This window comes from Pelmatolapia mariae, linkage group LG2, assembly GCF_036321145.2.
Source record: "Pelmatolapia mariae isolate MD_Pm_ZW linkage group LG2, Pm_UMD_F_2, whole genome shotgun sequence".
In the NCBI taxonomy this organism is placed as follows: domain Eukaryota; kingdom Metazoa; phylum Chordata; class Actinopteri; order Cichliformes; family Cichlidae; genus Pelmatolapia; species Pelmatolapia mariae.
In genome coordinates, this window is record NC_086228.1 from 482,891 (window position 1) to 497,703 (window position 14,813).

The 14,813-nt window shown below is 50.2% G+C and overlaps 2 protein-coding genes across 5 annotated transcripts; one reads left to right on the plus strand and one right to left on the minus strand.

Moving 5' to 3' along the window:
- The first annotated feature begins 3 nt into the window (after positions 1 to 3).
- Positions 4 to 8,355, plus strand: LOC134638573 (putative uncharacterized protein BRD3OS). Of its 2 annotated transcripts, XR_010095270.2 has the most exons (2): positions 4 to 702; positions 8,264 to 8,355. XR_010095270.2 is itself a non-coding variant. In XM_063489299.2 (1 exon), exon 1 carries the CDS (start codon positions 4 to 6, stop codon positions 286 to 288), a length of 285 nt encoding a protein of 94 aa, XP_063345369.1. In that variant the 3' UTR covers positions 289 to 1,104. The 2 variants fall into 2 exon arrangements, 1 of the variants encoding a protein (XP_063345369.1); XM_063489299.2 differs by lacking the exon at positions 8,264 to 8,355 and having other exon boundaries at positions 4 to 1,104.
- On the minus strand, positions 1,345 to 12,552 carry brd3b (bromodomain containing 3b). 3 transcript variants are annotated; one of them, XM_063489279.1, is made up of 12 exons: positions 12,441 to 12,552; positions 9,010 to 9,296; positions 8,806 to 8,917; positions 8,574 to 8,711; positions 8,332 to 8,476; positions 7,461 to 7,630; positions 6,979 to 7,374; positions 5,582 to 5,710; positions 5,305 to 5,511; positions 4,907 to 5,139; positions 4,536 to 4,834; positions 1,345 to 4,316 (listed from the first exon to the last, which is right to left on the minus strand). In XM_063489279.1, the coding sequence occupies exons 2-12, from the start codon at positions 9,099 to 9,101 to the stop codon at positions 4,198 to 4,200; spliced, it is 2,040 nt and encodes a 679-aa protein (XP_063345349.1). In that variant the 5' UTR covers positions 9,102 to 9,296; positions 12,441 to 12,552; the 3' UTR covers positions 1,345 to 4,197. The 3 variants fall into 3 exon arrangements, with proteins under 3 accessions (XP_063345349.1, XP_063345341.1, XP_063345357.1); XM_063489271.1 differs by having other exon boundaries at positions 12,423 to 12,551; XM_063489287.1 differs by having other exon boundaries at positions 5,329 to 5,511; positions 12,423 to 12,550.
- Between the last annotated feature and the right edge of the window lie 2,261 nt (positions 12,553 to 14,813).

Here is a 14,813-nt window from a genome sequence, read left to right on the forward strand (position 1 = left end):
GCCATGTCAGACATGTCTGATCCAGCTGTCGTAGAGGGACGGGCTCCTCGCTGTCCCGCTCGGCCCCCCCTGGCAGAGAAGGCGCTGTCCGAGGTCTTCGGGCGGCTGCGGTATCGCGACACGTCACTGCTCATCTGGCAGCAGCAGCAGCTGGAAGCAGCACCGCCCTCCACCTACCTGAGCCGCAGCCAATCGGCCTGGTACAGTAACTATGGCAACCAGGCAGTCCTGGTCCGAGACAGGAGGGGTGCGGACGAGGGGCGGTCCCGGATCTGCAGCATCATGTGACGCAAACGGGAGCAGTTCAGTTTGGTCGCTAACAGTTTGTTTTTAATTTAGAGAACTGTCCAATCAGAGAGAAGCATTAAGATCCACGCCCCCGCCCCTCCCTCACCCACAGACTGCAGACAGGAAAAAAACGAACAGTATTGTCAGCTTAGCGAGCTCCAGCGTCAGCTCTGATGACCAGTTTAATGGACTTCCTGCCCTACAGGGGGCGTCCTGTGTCAGTATCCCTAACCCTAGTGTCCTCCATTTTGATTTGGGGAATGAAGCCAGCAGCACCACACTGAAACCATCACCTTCATCCAGCATGCCACCAAATGACATTGTCCTGTTTGAAACCCTTAAGTGACCAATCAGCACGCAGTTACAGCACACTGGTGCTTTCTGGGTAAAATCATCGTCACTGAGAAATTGAAGGTAACGAGTCTTCAGACGTGTTACTGATTTATGGAAACGACGAATAAAATGTTATCTTGTGTTAGCTCTGTCATTCTTACTCTGAAGACTGAGAGCGCCCCCTAATGTCAGGCCTGCGAAACTGATATGCAAACAACGCCAAGCACAGTTCCACCAGCACATCCGTTTTCCTGCACGATGAAGAAATGTTACTACAGTAAATCAAAGATTCTGAGCTAATAAATGTGTTCAGACTGTGATGATCAAACATCTGCTGTAACTCAAAACCTTTTCTTTCACATAAGGACTTTGGTGTGGTTTGAAGCAGCAGGAAATGAAACTCATTAAAAGTCCAGAATTTGATCCTCCCTTCATTTTCCCATTCTGACGCTCGAGCCTTATATTTGACACCCCAGGATTACAGAGTGGGGTGGGGCGGGGCTTGTGTGTGTGGTGACTGTTTATTAGTTTAGAATTAGCTGCATGTCGACTCCGGCGTGTCACGAGGGAGCAGCGGGCTCGTCTCAGGCCCGCCCACTCGGTGCAGTCCAGGACGACGTCCAGTGTCACAGCACGCCGCAGGTGGCAGCACCCCCGAGGACTTCTCTCACTTCCTCCGTTAGAGCGCGCTCGGTGACAAAAGAGCGGAGCCGCTTGTTTTCAGTTTATGTGTTTATTTATGAAAACAAATGAACTCAGAAAATAAGGATCCCATATCAGTAATTACATCAAATAATTCACTTGTTTCGTCCCCTCTGCGTCTCTACGAGTGGAGCTCGCTCTAACCTCAGACGGCTACTTTACAGCTACTATACAGCGCTCAAACATACGCGAGAAAAACGTACGGCCGGAGTGCATGCAATACATAAAACCACTGTTTCCTTTTCTTATTAAAATACAAAATTAACTATGAGCGTCGAAGCTCAACCATCAACTAAAAACAAAGAGGAGGGTTACTGTGGCAACGAGCTGTTCGCCTGTCTGTCGCAGGGGGTCCCGATCGAACGCTTTGCCCGGTCCGTCAAGTCGTAATGCGCCCGCAAAACAAAACGTGGAGGCTAAAGGAAAGATCCGTGACAACAGATGACGATGTGGTGCCACCCGGAGGTCGTGTGATCCAACACATGTCATTTACAGGTTTCTTACCAGGTCACCTCCAGGGGCACCACAGGTAAACTGATCTCCAGCTGGAGGTCGCCAATAATCATGGATTAGAGGAGCAAGGGGAGGTGAGATTTTACTGAACACGCCCCCCTGGCTCCAGCCAATCGGAAACCATTTATATCATTGGGCATGTCGATTCAACAGTTTCAGTAAAACTCTACGTCTAATATTCATGATTCATCTTTGTTTGCGCTCTGCAGCTTTTACAAAATTCAGAACGCCACCGAGGACGCGGCGGTCAACGTCATGATGAATTTTTCAGAGAAACCAAACTTCCTGTTTGTCGATATTTCCTTTGCCAAGAACCGGCACGGCGTCCAGGGTTAAGAACAACTATGGCCGCGTCCCAGAGAGCCCAACACCATCGGCGGTCTAACCACAGATCAGAGGTCAGAGGGCGACAGGCCTATCCGTCTGACACTGATGTCAGGTGATCAGAAATCTGACGCCACAATGCCCGACGTAAGCCACAAACATCCGCCGAGCGCTTGACAGACGTTTTTTTTCTGAAATCGTGAAAATGAGTCATGACTGCGGTGGGTGTGGCATTTCCCTCAGAAATCGATTCTGGCGTCCTGATGTCCTTCGAGCGGCAGCGAGCTCTAAAACCTTAAAATAATTTGTCTAAAAAGCTTTAAAAGAAACGAGGCGCTCCGAGTTTGGACCCTGACAGGAGGAGGCGGTACAGTATGAGTGGTTCTTTTTTGGCGGGGTGAGAATGGGGGCGGCGCTTGAACAGGACAGCAATAGAAAGACATTTTATATAGAGAACCTTATAAGACACAAACAAGTTCAGCACACAACCTGAAAATCAAAAACAGGAAATGTAGTGTTAAAAAAAAATAAATCAACGTCTCTCTGCTGACAAAGCCGTGCTGGGGGCGGGGTCAGGATCCTGTGACCCCACCCACACTGCCACGATGACCCCAGGGACAGACAGGAAGTTGTGTGTTGGGTTGCAGGACCAACAGGGGGCAGGGTTGGTCTCAGAGGTTTTTAAGGTGGAGCTGAAAGATCCAGAAGCCGGTTCGATCCAAAGGGTCGATCAGTCAAAAAAATCTGGTTAAAAAAAACCCAAACCTTTATTTCCCACTGAGACGATTCGTCAAGAGTCCACTTGGACACTTTTTAAAGCGTTACCTGATGAGGAATCAGATCCAGAGCAGGTGGCATGGCCACGCCCTCTGTTCTATCTGCAGGCACGCAGTTTCCTGTTACGTGTTTTAAAGGGTTTAACGCCAAACTGAACCAACCACCATCAACAAAATCAGGGTTTCTGTGGGTGGAGCCTGGCGCCGTCAGTTACCCGTCATAAATACCTAAAAATGGTTTAAAGTTTTGAATTAAAGATACTTTTTGTAACAACCTTCTGCAGAATGTAACTAAACATCCCACCACCAGGGGGCACCATGTCACCACTGACTGAGGTCAGGCCTCGTCCTCTTCGTTTTCACACTGGCACAGGAACGTGCTCATACCCGTTTTAAATAAAGTTTACGCTGGTTTCATTTAGTGGCACAAACTGGTATTACACTAAAGTTTTTCCTTTTTCACCTCAGTGACACACTTTTAATTTGAAAAGCTTTTAATTTTAACATTTAAACTGGATTTTACAAAAAGTACCTTTAAACTGCTAAACTGTATTTTCCTGCTGACCCCGCCCACCGTCTTACTCCTGTCTGTTTCCCACCTCGCTGGTTTTCTCAATCCCAGTTTAAAGTAGCAGACGGCACATCAGAAGGAGGGGCTAAACAACGCCTTGCCGCCAGGTTCAGAGAAAAAAAACGGTTTTCTGTAAAACTGTTCTGTGATGTCACACGCTGACATCGTCAGGTCTTCTCTCTGCTGCAGCGCTGCCGACACCTTCAAATGAAACGTGAGATGCGTTCAGTCGTCTCAGTATCCACAAACCTGCTGAGATCACCTGCTCCTCCTCTCCAATGATACTTGTGGAATGTATTCAGAGGTCAGGGGTCACCGCTGGCCGTCCACGAAGAAGAAAAAGACGAAGAAAGAAAGTCTCGACGGTTGCATTTCTGTCCACAGATCAGTAAGACTCCCAGACGGGCTGCCCATCGCTCTACCTGACTCCGCCCACATCCTTCCTCCTCCATCACTTTCTTCTGTCTGCAGTCCTCCAATAGCGGAAAAAATAAAACAAAAAACAAAAGCACTAGGAGCTAAAAAAACAAACAGGTCAGCCTATTTACATCCAGTCTCTGTGTGTTTAAACGTGTGTGTAACAAGTTCAGAGTGTGTATCTCTGTCTTTGTGTTTGTTCAGGATGGAGCTGTGTGTGTGTGTGTGTTTGTGTGTGTGTGTTCAGTAACACGTGTGTGTGTGAACGTGTGTTCAGTCTGTGTCGGAGGATGAGGAGGTTCCTGTCGAGGAGCTGTCATCGGAGGAGGAAGAGGAGCTGCCACTCAAACGACTAGCCCCGCCTCCTGAGGCCCCGCCTCCAGCTGCCTTCTCTGAAAAGAGAAATAAAGGAAGACGAGTCAATGAGACAGCTCCGGCCAGGTGACAGCGTTTCTGTCCGCGCTCGACGGCAGCGACAGAGGGGATGAAGATGATTGTTGCCTAGACAACACGGCTCAGTCGCCCAAGCCCAAAACTCACACGATGAACCCACCCCCCCTCATATCGGACCGCTCAGACATCGACGGCCGTGCTTTTAAGGCGGTACTTACGCAGTAGCTTCCTCTGCTTCTTCTGCAGGCAGGACTTGACGTAGCGCTCGAGCTCTCGGAGCGTGGAGGGTTTGAGCGTCTCGAAGTCGATCTCGATCTCGTCGGGGTTGGAGTCCCTCAGCGACGGCTCTCTGGTCTGGATGATGTGCACGACACGGCCCAGCTTCTCTCCCGGCAGCCGGTTGATGTCCAGACTCAGCTGCCGCTTCTCGTCGTACGACATCGGCAGCGACGACTCCTCGCCGTCATCCCCGTTGGCTGAGCCGCTGCCCGACGTCTTGCTGCCTTTCTTGGGTTGCCTGGAAGCACAGTCACTGCGGTCACTACATTGTCCCTTTTCTCAGGTGGATTTGCTGAACACTGAGTCGTACCTGGTGGCCGTCACCGTGCTGTTGGCTTTTCTGGCTGGCGCCTTCTTCTGATTGGCCGGTTTGGGCTGCTGGGCGGCAGCCTTTGGCTTCTTCTCTTCCTCCATCTTGCCTTTATTTCCCTTGTCTTTCTCCTTCTCTTTCTTCTTCTCCTTGTCTTTCTTCTCTTTCTTCTTCTTTGGCTTGCTGACCGGCGCCTGGGACAGGACCGCCAGCTGCTCGTGCACCGCCTTCAACTGATGGAATAAACTGATTATCAATACCCGTCATCTGTGATCAATACACGGCCACGCCTTCACGGGGTGAGTCACAGGAGCCATGGATATTTCAAACATGAATGTCAAGTAAACAAATCGTGAAATCTAAAATGATAAAAAGAAGAAAACCAAGATGTTCTTGACCTGTGATTGGTCGGCAGCACCAACCTGCTCCTGTAGCTCAGCCAATCGCGTGGCCCGCTCCTCCTCAGAGTCGGATGATTCGTCAGAGGAGGAGTTGTTGCTGCTGTCGGAGGAGGCGGTGCTTTTGCTGACCACCGGTGTCGTGGTGGGGACCGACGCCTCCAGGCCCTCGTCAGGGATTTTAGCGAAACGCATTTCGAACACGTCCTGATGGCAGACGGGTTATCGATACCTGATCGCAGCGATCGATCGAGCAGGAAACGGAGGCTTTACGTACCTGCAGCTTGCGGGCCATGGCCACCACCTCGTGGTCTGGGGGGTTGTACTTGTAGCAGTTGGAGAACATTAACCTGACGTCAGTGGCGAAGCTCTGAGGGTCGCTGTACTCGCCTTTATCCATTTTTTTCTGTCAGGAAACAAATGAACGTCAGAGATGGCGCCAAACCTCCCATTTGGACATCTGAAGGTCCAGAGTACAGACACCCAACGGCGTTAAAAGGTTCCAGTTTTCCACCAGAGCGAGCTTTGAACCGGCTGCAGGGCTGGGAATCGCCGCAGCCCACGATCTCGACAGCGTTGTTATGATTTTCATGTTTTACTCAGTAGTACTGCAATAACCTACTGCATACAATAACGTATATTATCTGCATTCAGCTGTACTCGTTCAACTTCAGATTACGTGCTCGGAGTTAAACTTTGTTTGAACCCAGTCAGTCAGAGTCATCTCATCAGGCACCGCCGCCGCCACTGAAACCTGCTGTTCCCACGAGTACCTGCTCCGGTCGGCTCTGCTCGGGTTTCCCAGTAACACCTGGTACCACGGGTCTTTTTAGTACCTGCTCAGGGGAGGTTTCAAGCGATCTGAAAATGTAACAGACAGCGTCCCATCGACGGGCTAGTCAGCGGTGTCGCCTGATGAGTCGTGACTCATCAAAACCCAAGGGCAGCGGTTACATCGCACAACGCCGCGGTCCCTGAGTGCGACACAGATTGAGCAGCAAGTACACGGACGCCTCCAAGTTTGTTGTAGCGTTCATGCCACGTACTAATTATGTCATGGGACGCTCCGCCCCGTTGCTATGACGGTGATCACGCATATCAGGTGGTACTCGACTGTAATGGAAAACCAGTCAGAACTAATGGAAATGGAGCTTCAGTCACCACAACAACTCACAAAATACGGAAAAAACAAATCAATCAGCGCTGAGCGCGTTTCGACTGAGCGCGCTTTACCAAAGACGTGGAGTCTGTGTGCTGCACCGCAAACAGGAGCAACAGGTGAAGCCTGCGGACGCTCACCTGTGGCTCTCTAACGCCACACAGAACGATGAGGGAAGCTCAGGTATCGCCCACACACCTGATCCTGCCGCACACGAGAAAACCTCATCGCTCTAACGCCTCGACCCGTTTCAGCTTTACTCCATGCTGGCGAACGTCGCGACAGCGTGGACGTATGTTTGGTTACAGCGAGCAGAAAAGCCTCCCTCACTCTGGGTCAGTTCCCGCTCTCACACTTTCTTAATTTTCTTTAAAACATCAAATCTGTGATATTGATCGTCACAGATCGACCGATCACGTTGTAGTCAGGAGAGTTTCTACGACGCCTGCAGAGTTTGAACCACCGTTATCCTCTGACCTCACTCTAACCTCGTGTCTACGTGATGATGTCATTACCCGGATGGTGCTGAGGTCCATGGGGTGTTTGATGATGTCGTGGTAGTCGTGCAGCTCCAGCGCCTCAGCGTCCACGGGCTTGTAGAAGGGCCAGGCATAGGCGGCGTGCTTCTTCGAGAGCATCTCCTTCAGGATGGCGTCGCAGTGTTTCATCTGCTCGCCCAGCTTACCGCCTTTCCTCCCCCCGGGGCCGACGCCTCCGGCACCCACGTCCCCAGCCGCCAGGTCGTCCCCAGTGTCCCGCCGGGTCTTGGTGGGGCGGGCAGCGGCTTCGCGGCGAGACGAGGCCAGTTTAGCCGGTTTGGCGTCCTGAGCGGACGGAGAGTCGGCGCGGCCGGCAGAGATGGCCGACGTGGTCGGAGTGGTGGTATCAGCTTTCCTCTTCACGCCTTTCTTCTGTTAGAGAGACAGACAGGTGGAGAGGGCGGGCTCAGCTTCTGTTTCAGGTCACATGACGCCATGTCGCCGCACACGCCTCTTACCTTAACCACAGGCTGGGCAGATGGCATCAAGGTCGCAGGAGGCTGAGGTGCAGACACAGGGGGCGTGGCCTGGACTGGTGTGGGCGTGGTCGAGATTACTGGCGTCTGAGAGGGAGAGGGGGAGGGATAGGAGGGGGGAGGGGAGGCTGAAGACTCTGCCTGTTGACTCACTGAAAGAGAGACAGGAAGTACTGTTAGTACTTCAGCAAGGCAGTACTGCAGTATTTCCTGCACACGTTGACGTGCAGATGCAGGAGAGGATTCTGATCTACTGCTGCAAACACAGAACCCACACCTGATCAACCAATCACATTCATTCACGCTTATTTCATGTCTCCTTCATTGGCCGGTGGGACAGGAAGCTGTAATGTTTCCATGGACACAGTCTAAAGTCTCACAGCTGTCACCTTACGTCAGCACCTCTGAGCGCGCTCAGACACAAAGTCAGACAGGGATCGTTGTGTGTGACAGAAGAGTCACATGACCCGCGAAATGCTACTGGTACCTGTCATCTCTGACCTGGGCTGAAGTTTAGTTAAGTTAGCTGGCAGGCTTTGCTGAGATTCCTTTGTAGCCACGCCCCTCAGCCGCTCTGTACCTGCGTGACATCACTGGGCTCTGCTGTCGAATGTACGACGAAGTTTTACATTTGTTTAGTTCAATATTTTTAAAGATGACAGAGCTTCATGGTGAACGTTCTCTTCTTGGTTCTATTCGTGGATTTTATTTATTTCAATTTCATAATTGCATCCCAGCATTTTGGGCTTTACCTGCTACCTGAACTGTTTTTTCTCTCAATAAAGGTGAGTGCAGTGTAAGACCTGGGTCGAGACCACCTCTGGCACCGCAGCGTTACCTGTATCCGTCTCACCTGTGGTGGCGGCCGGCTGTTTGCTCTTGTTCTTGCCTTTGGGAGCCGGAGGCAGCAGAGCGACTTCTTCTTGAGGCATCTGAGCGACTTTCTGCAGGAAGATCTTCTCTAAAGCCTGAGCCATGAGGACGATGTCGTCTGTGGGCTACACACACACACACACACACACACACACACACAGAGGTTAATGCCATCACAGCTGCACACAGGTGCACTCAGCGCCCTGGCTCCGCCCTCTTTACCTTGTTGTAGATGTAACAGTTGGTGAACATGGTGTTGAAGTCCTGCATTGCCTCGCTGGCGCTCCAGTAATAATTGTTCTCCAGACGCTTCTTAATGGTTCCCATGTCCATTGGGTTTTTGATCACTTTGTGGTAATCCTGCACACACCAGCGTGGTCAGGAAAACACTCAGCTGTGTGTGTGTGTGTGTGTGTGTGTGTGTGTGTGTGGCGAGAGAGCAATGGTGACTCACGTGCAGACACAGCTTGATGGCGTCCACGGGCTGGTAAAAGGGCCAGGCGAACTGATGCTTCCACAGCGTCTTCACCACCACGTTCTGCATGTACTGCAGCTGGTTGGTTTTCCTGACACACACACACACACACACACACAGTCAGCACACACTATTCACCTGCCTCTAACAGCCTATCAGGAGTCTTTCTCAGGTGTGTCCTACCTGCCCGGTTTGGTGGGGTTGGTGACCTCAGGGGGGGGCGGGTTGGTGAGTGGAGGGGGGCTGGGGGGCGCAGCCTCAGGGGCGTCCGACATGGTGGACGACGGTGATACAGCGATGCACAGTGGGACGGCAGCGTCTGACTGGAAGGTGAAAAAGGACTCCTTCTGTGGGCCGAGGCCAGGTGTGTGTGCACAGGTGTGTGTGCACAGGTGTGTGTCCGTGCGCGTGTTCAGTTCAGCCGCTTCAGCTCAGGTGTTCCCCGAAGAGACAAACTCCCATCGCACGACCTGAAAAACACAGAGAGAGAGGGGCGGTGATTAGGGGTTATTGATTCTGGGGAGGAAACGCTTTTAACCCCGCCCATCACACCAGTTTGAGGTCATTAACCATTTCCTGTCCAAACAGTCCGCGATCGGAGTTTAAAGTCAGCTCGCTGGTTTCCATCTAAAGCTGATGTCTCTCTAAGAACTTAATCGTACAGCGGCAACGTTTGGATGGTCGGTGACGCCCGGCTAGCTATGGCGCCGCGGTTACACTAACACAAACAAACGAGCGCAGAGAAGCTGGAGGACAAGGGATGTTTGCCACCATACGTCTGGAGGAAGACGCTGAAAACTGAAACTTCAGCTCAGGTCGGTCATTTAGTCCTGACGCTCAGCTTCACGTCCTCGCTGAGAGCGAGTCTTCTCTGAAGCGTTCTGGAGAACTTTGGAGGCGGGGCTCAGCGAGGTTTTAAACTCTGGGCGATGAATGAAGTGTAACAGGTTAAATGGCAGCCGGCCGTTTGATCTCTGTGCAAACACAGCAGGGAGCTTCCAGGACCAGCCCGGCTCAGCTGCTACACACATCTGTACATTACGGTTTAAAAACAGCTGCTTCAACATCTGGCAGCTAACGAGGTTAGTGAGTGTCATGACTGTGTGTAAAAGCCCAGCCCAGAAGGCTGAGCGCTTCAGCTCTGTGAGAGGCGGTGAGGGTCACTCAGAACGAATCATCATCTACGGATCAGAAAAACCTGAGCACACAGGCGCAGCTGCAGAGCTGCAGGCTGTGGGTGGAGGTTGGTGGAGGTCAGACCCTAAGACCTGACTCTGACGTCGAAATCACTGCTTGGACTCGGAAAGCTACAGACTCCTCCAACCAGGATCCAGAAACACCTGCACCTCCTGACTGAACTCATTCAAGGTACACTGAGTGGAAGCTGTGCTGCGGTTTGACCAATCAGAAGCTGAGATTCTGACTCGAGATCATGGACGCTTGGCTCTAGAGCAGAGGGAACATCCAGGTTGTTGTCATCGCTCAGGTCAAAGCAGCATCCCTGCACATGCAGGGGAGACTGTGACCTGTGAAGGCAGGTTTAGGAGCAACGTGCAGTCTGGACCACCGCCTGCTGAAACATCTGGAGCTTCATGAAGCTACAAACAGCACGGAGGAGGCCCGAAGCTCACCAAAGTTTTCCAACTCCTAAAAACTGCTACTTTCTACCTGAACCCAGTTTGATTCCAACACTGAGGCGCTAATAATCCAGAGCATCAGACACACAGCTGATCCTTGTGCCTCGCGCTGATTAGAATCTGACTCTCAGGCCACAATCAGATTTATCAACAGCAGATAACCAAGGCTGCCGCAACTGTTATTAATAAACTGACAGATGATCCACCCACCAACCAATAATCTGTTTAGTAATCAGAGAACATCCAACACTGAAAAATTCAGCCATTTGTTGCATCAACAGACCTAACGTCACGTGGGCGGGTCCCAAGTCAAACTTTATTCAACTAATCCTCGCGTTACACGTCCAACCCTCTCTCACTGGAGTCCATTGATAAACGTGCAGTGACTCATCAGCTGTTGTTGACCTGCTGCAGGTCCAGGATTACTGCACGAGTTTTTCTCTCTGATCTGGATGTGTCCATGTGTTTTACTTTACACTTTATTTCCTGTCTGAGTTCTTGTCACAAGAATGTACCAACAAAGTTTATCTTTACGATGGTTTGATTTGTGCGGTAAGACCGTCTGATGAAGGCCCGAGAGGCTGTTATCTGTTCATAGCAGCGGATGAGATGCAAATCAGGGCTGTCAGTATATTTAAAGATCAATTGTTGATAGGTCTATAATGCATCAACTGATAACAGCTATGTAACTGTGTCGGTTTGCTTACAAACATTAGTTATTAATCTCTCATTAGCATGATTTCTTTGACCACATTGACCCTGAATTAAAGTCTACAATGATCACGGCAGAAATCTGAGGGAAACTTGTGTTTATCCAATCAGAGCAGCCGTCTGATCCCGTTCAGCTAAACATTCAAATAAATAACTTAATCAAAAGTCACTCAGTGTTTTCTGTAATCCATTACCTGATCACTTTTTAGTTTTTAATTACGTCCACGTTTAAAATACTCTTACACCCACAGGTGGCACATTACAGATTATTATTTTATGTTAATGGAAATTTCTGAGACTGTCACAAATCCAAAAGGCAATAAAGTGAAAATAAAGTATGCTGTGGACATTTTTATATATCACAACTGATGGAATTAAGACAACAGATCTGTGGGTAGGCCAGCCTTCAGTCTCTACTTGGAGTCTCTGCTGATTTAAAGCAACACCACGGGTCAAAATGAGAGAAAAGGCTCTGAATGTCAAACTGATGACAATTTATTTAAAAAACAAAACAAAACAAAAACAGGATGGCATTGATGTTATGCGAACTGGTGTACCCTAAGTGGGCATGTCCTGGACACACCTGGGCCTGAACAGAATGATACCCGTGCTATGATCTCCTGCACCCAACAGACCCCCTCAGACCGTCTAAAACCGGGACCGGGACCCGGAGCGGCAAATCCGTGCAGACCCGGGGCCGCCTGTGCGCTGCTAATAGCCAAGCTAACCGCTACGAGCCACCGCTGCACAAGGCAAACCGCACACATGACCTTACGTGGCGGCTGCACTGACATCCCGACGGCTCGGAGTGTCGGTGGATCTCTAGCCCCGGTGAAGGGGGCTGGAGCTCGGCTCTGGCCGCTCCACTTCGAGCTCCGCACAAACATCCATTTACCTGCTTTAAAAGATGGCGGGCACAGCAACAGCTAGGTGGCTAACGGAGCACAGCTCCGCGTCGAGGCCGTAACACGTCGGTAATAGCACCCACGGCGGCCGAGGGGCTGACGAAATGCGTGTCGGGGTGATATATCGGCCGCCGTGATCTAATCTGGCGCACTCCGGGCGCATTAGCGCGGTTACATTTTGCGATATTTGCGGACGTTACCGCTCGATGTTTGGCTAGCTAACGCAGCATTAGCCTGTTAGCTGAGCTTTGTCTGAAGGCGCCGAGCGGCCAGCCAGGCTCCGACACACACCGACACTCTCCGCTCTGCCCGCTCTTTCCCTCCGCTCCCGGTACCCGCTCACCCCGCTTCTCCCGCTCACACAAGCTTTTTACTCCGTGTCTCGGTCCTCCGGCGGTCCCGCGGCGGCTGCAACTGCTTTCTGGAAGATTTTTATTTAGCCAAGTAGCATAATAGATGAGTTATCAGCTGTCTTGTCCGTACGCAAGCGCAGTGCCGAGCAGCATCATGGATTTTGTTGTGATTGCATTGGTTGGTCCGGCAGATGACGCGATGTGATTGGCTACGGCGTGCTTGCAGGGTTTTGATTTGTTGCTAGGTGGTGTGAAGAACTGTGATTGGTGCAGGAGGCAGTTAGCACGCAGTGATTGGCTGAGCCGATAACTGGGCTCTCGTGATTAGCCGGTAAAGCTGACGGGATTCGGAATGGCGCCGCGGATCGAACTACGTCTCCCAGCATGCACCGCGGCAGCGCGGAGCTGTGCTGACGCTGATCAGTTATAGATACCTAAACGAGACTTTGAGACACTGTGTCTGTAAATTGGTGGCGAACAGCCTTTTAAATAAAACGATGAAACGTCACGGTGAAAGAGCACAAGCCTTAAAACACACTCGGCACTATTCAGCAGCTTAAATACTTCAGTCTGTGCACCGAAGTCCACCTGAGCGGTCACCGCGCTGTTCCTCACATCAGCACCAAACTCACCTGGAATACCTGCAGAATAATGTTCATGCCAGACCTTCAGACACTGAGCACAAGCTGGGACAAAGCTGTGACCTCCACCAAAGACCAGAGGCGATGCTGTAGAGCACACCGGGAGCCGAGTCATCCTTTAATGTCCGGAATGAAGGCACAGCTTCCTTTAGAAAGTCAGCGCTCATGTGTCCACAGCAAAAAGTTAAACAAACCTCTTTGAAGGTGGAGGAGCAGCACGATCAAAGGTGTCTCACCTGCCTGAGACCAGCCACAGAGACACGGCTGATCACTGCACTCAGTGGGACATACAGACCACGTTTCGTCAGCATGTCTACAAACATCTTTTTTATTAGGACTATTTATTATTACTCGGTCTCTTGAGGTTCTCTCTGGAGCTGACAGTATTATCTAAGACAGCACCGAGGTCATTCCCACAGCAGGGGTGTGAAACAGAAAGCCCGGGGCCCAGAATAACCCGACAAAGACTCCGATTCAGCCTGCTGGTGGCTTTGGAAAACGTAAAGGAGGACATCAAATTTGGTGATAGCAGAATCTTTTCTGTAAAGACTGAAAGTGTTTGTAGCCCGTGATGTGAAATAAGCTCTACAGTCTGTATTTTTGGCCATCAGTATAAACATCTGGGCATGCTTTTTGATTTCAACACTCAGGGTGAGTCGTCACGATTTACTCGCATCCTTCCTCAACATGTAGGTGACTCTGTCATCTGTGAGCGTCAGAACCAATTACAAAGTAACTTGTTACTGTAATCACATCACATTTTTTAGTAACATAAAGTCAGTAATTACATTAAAGTTCAGCTGATTTCAGTTTGTGTGGGAGGAGGAAAATGGTGGCGTGGTAACTTTCAAGAAGAGAAGCTATAGACCTGACTTTTATTTTTATTGCAGAAAAGAACAAGTGTGATGGCACGTGGAAACATGCTAACACACCGCTAGCCAAAAAGTCAGAGTGATGATAAAGTGTGCAGACCCGAGTCCAGCAGCCAGAGCCTGAACTTCAAAAGGCAGCAAAGGCAGTCAGGCTGCAGCCTGTTTCTACAGTAGGATCACCGTGACGACCGCTTTAAAGTCTTCTCATCTTTGCTTTGTTTGTATGTAACAACTAACTTAAAGATTGTGTGTGTGTGTGTGTGTGTGTGTGTGTGTGTGTGTGCGTGTGTGTGTGTGTGCGTGTGTGTGTGTGCGTGCGTGTGTGTGTGTGTGTGTGTGTGTGTGTGCGTGTGTGTGTGTGTGTGCGTGTGTGTGTGTGCGTGCGTGTGTGTGTGTGCGTGTGTGTGTGTGTGTGTGTCCTCATTAGGATAGAGATCAGTGTGTGGGACTGTACTCTCAGGTTTATATTGTTTAGAACTATAATTATCAATTAATGAGTTTTGGGTCATTTTACTGAGTAATGAGTAATGTAATGAATATTATAACAAATTACTTTCTCGGGGCAGTAATTAAGTAATCCACTGTATTACTTCTAAGAAAAATAATGAGTAATATGTTACCTTTTTTGAGTATGTGTGTGTGTGTGTGTGTGTGTGTGTGTGTGTGTGTGTGTGTATGTGTGTGTGTTGTAATGATGTGTGTGAGAGAGAGAGCCTGAATGAAAGAGGCTTATAATAGAAAGCGCCTTGGCTGCTCAGTTAGAGCAGAAGAGTGCGATAAAAGAAGTCGTAGAGTTTGCAGAGCCGACACTGTGAATGTCTTTGCCTGATCACACACTCAGTGACCCTGTCAGGATCATATGTACTCA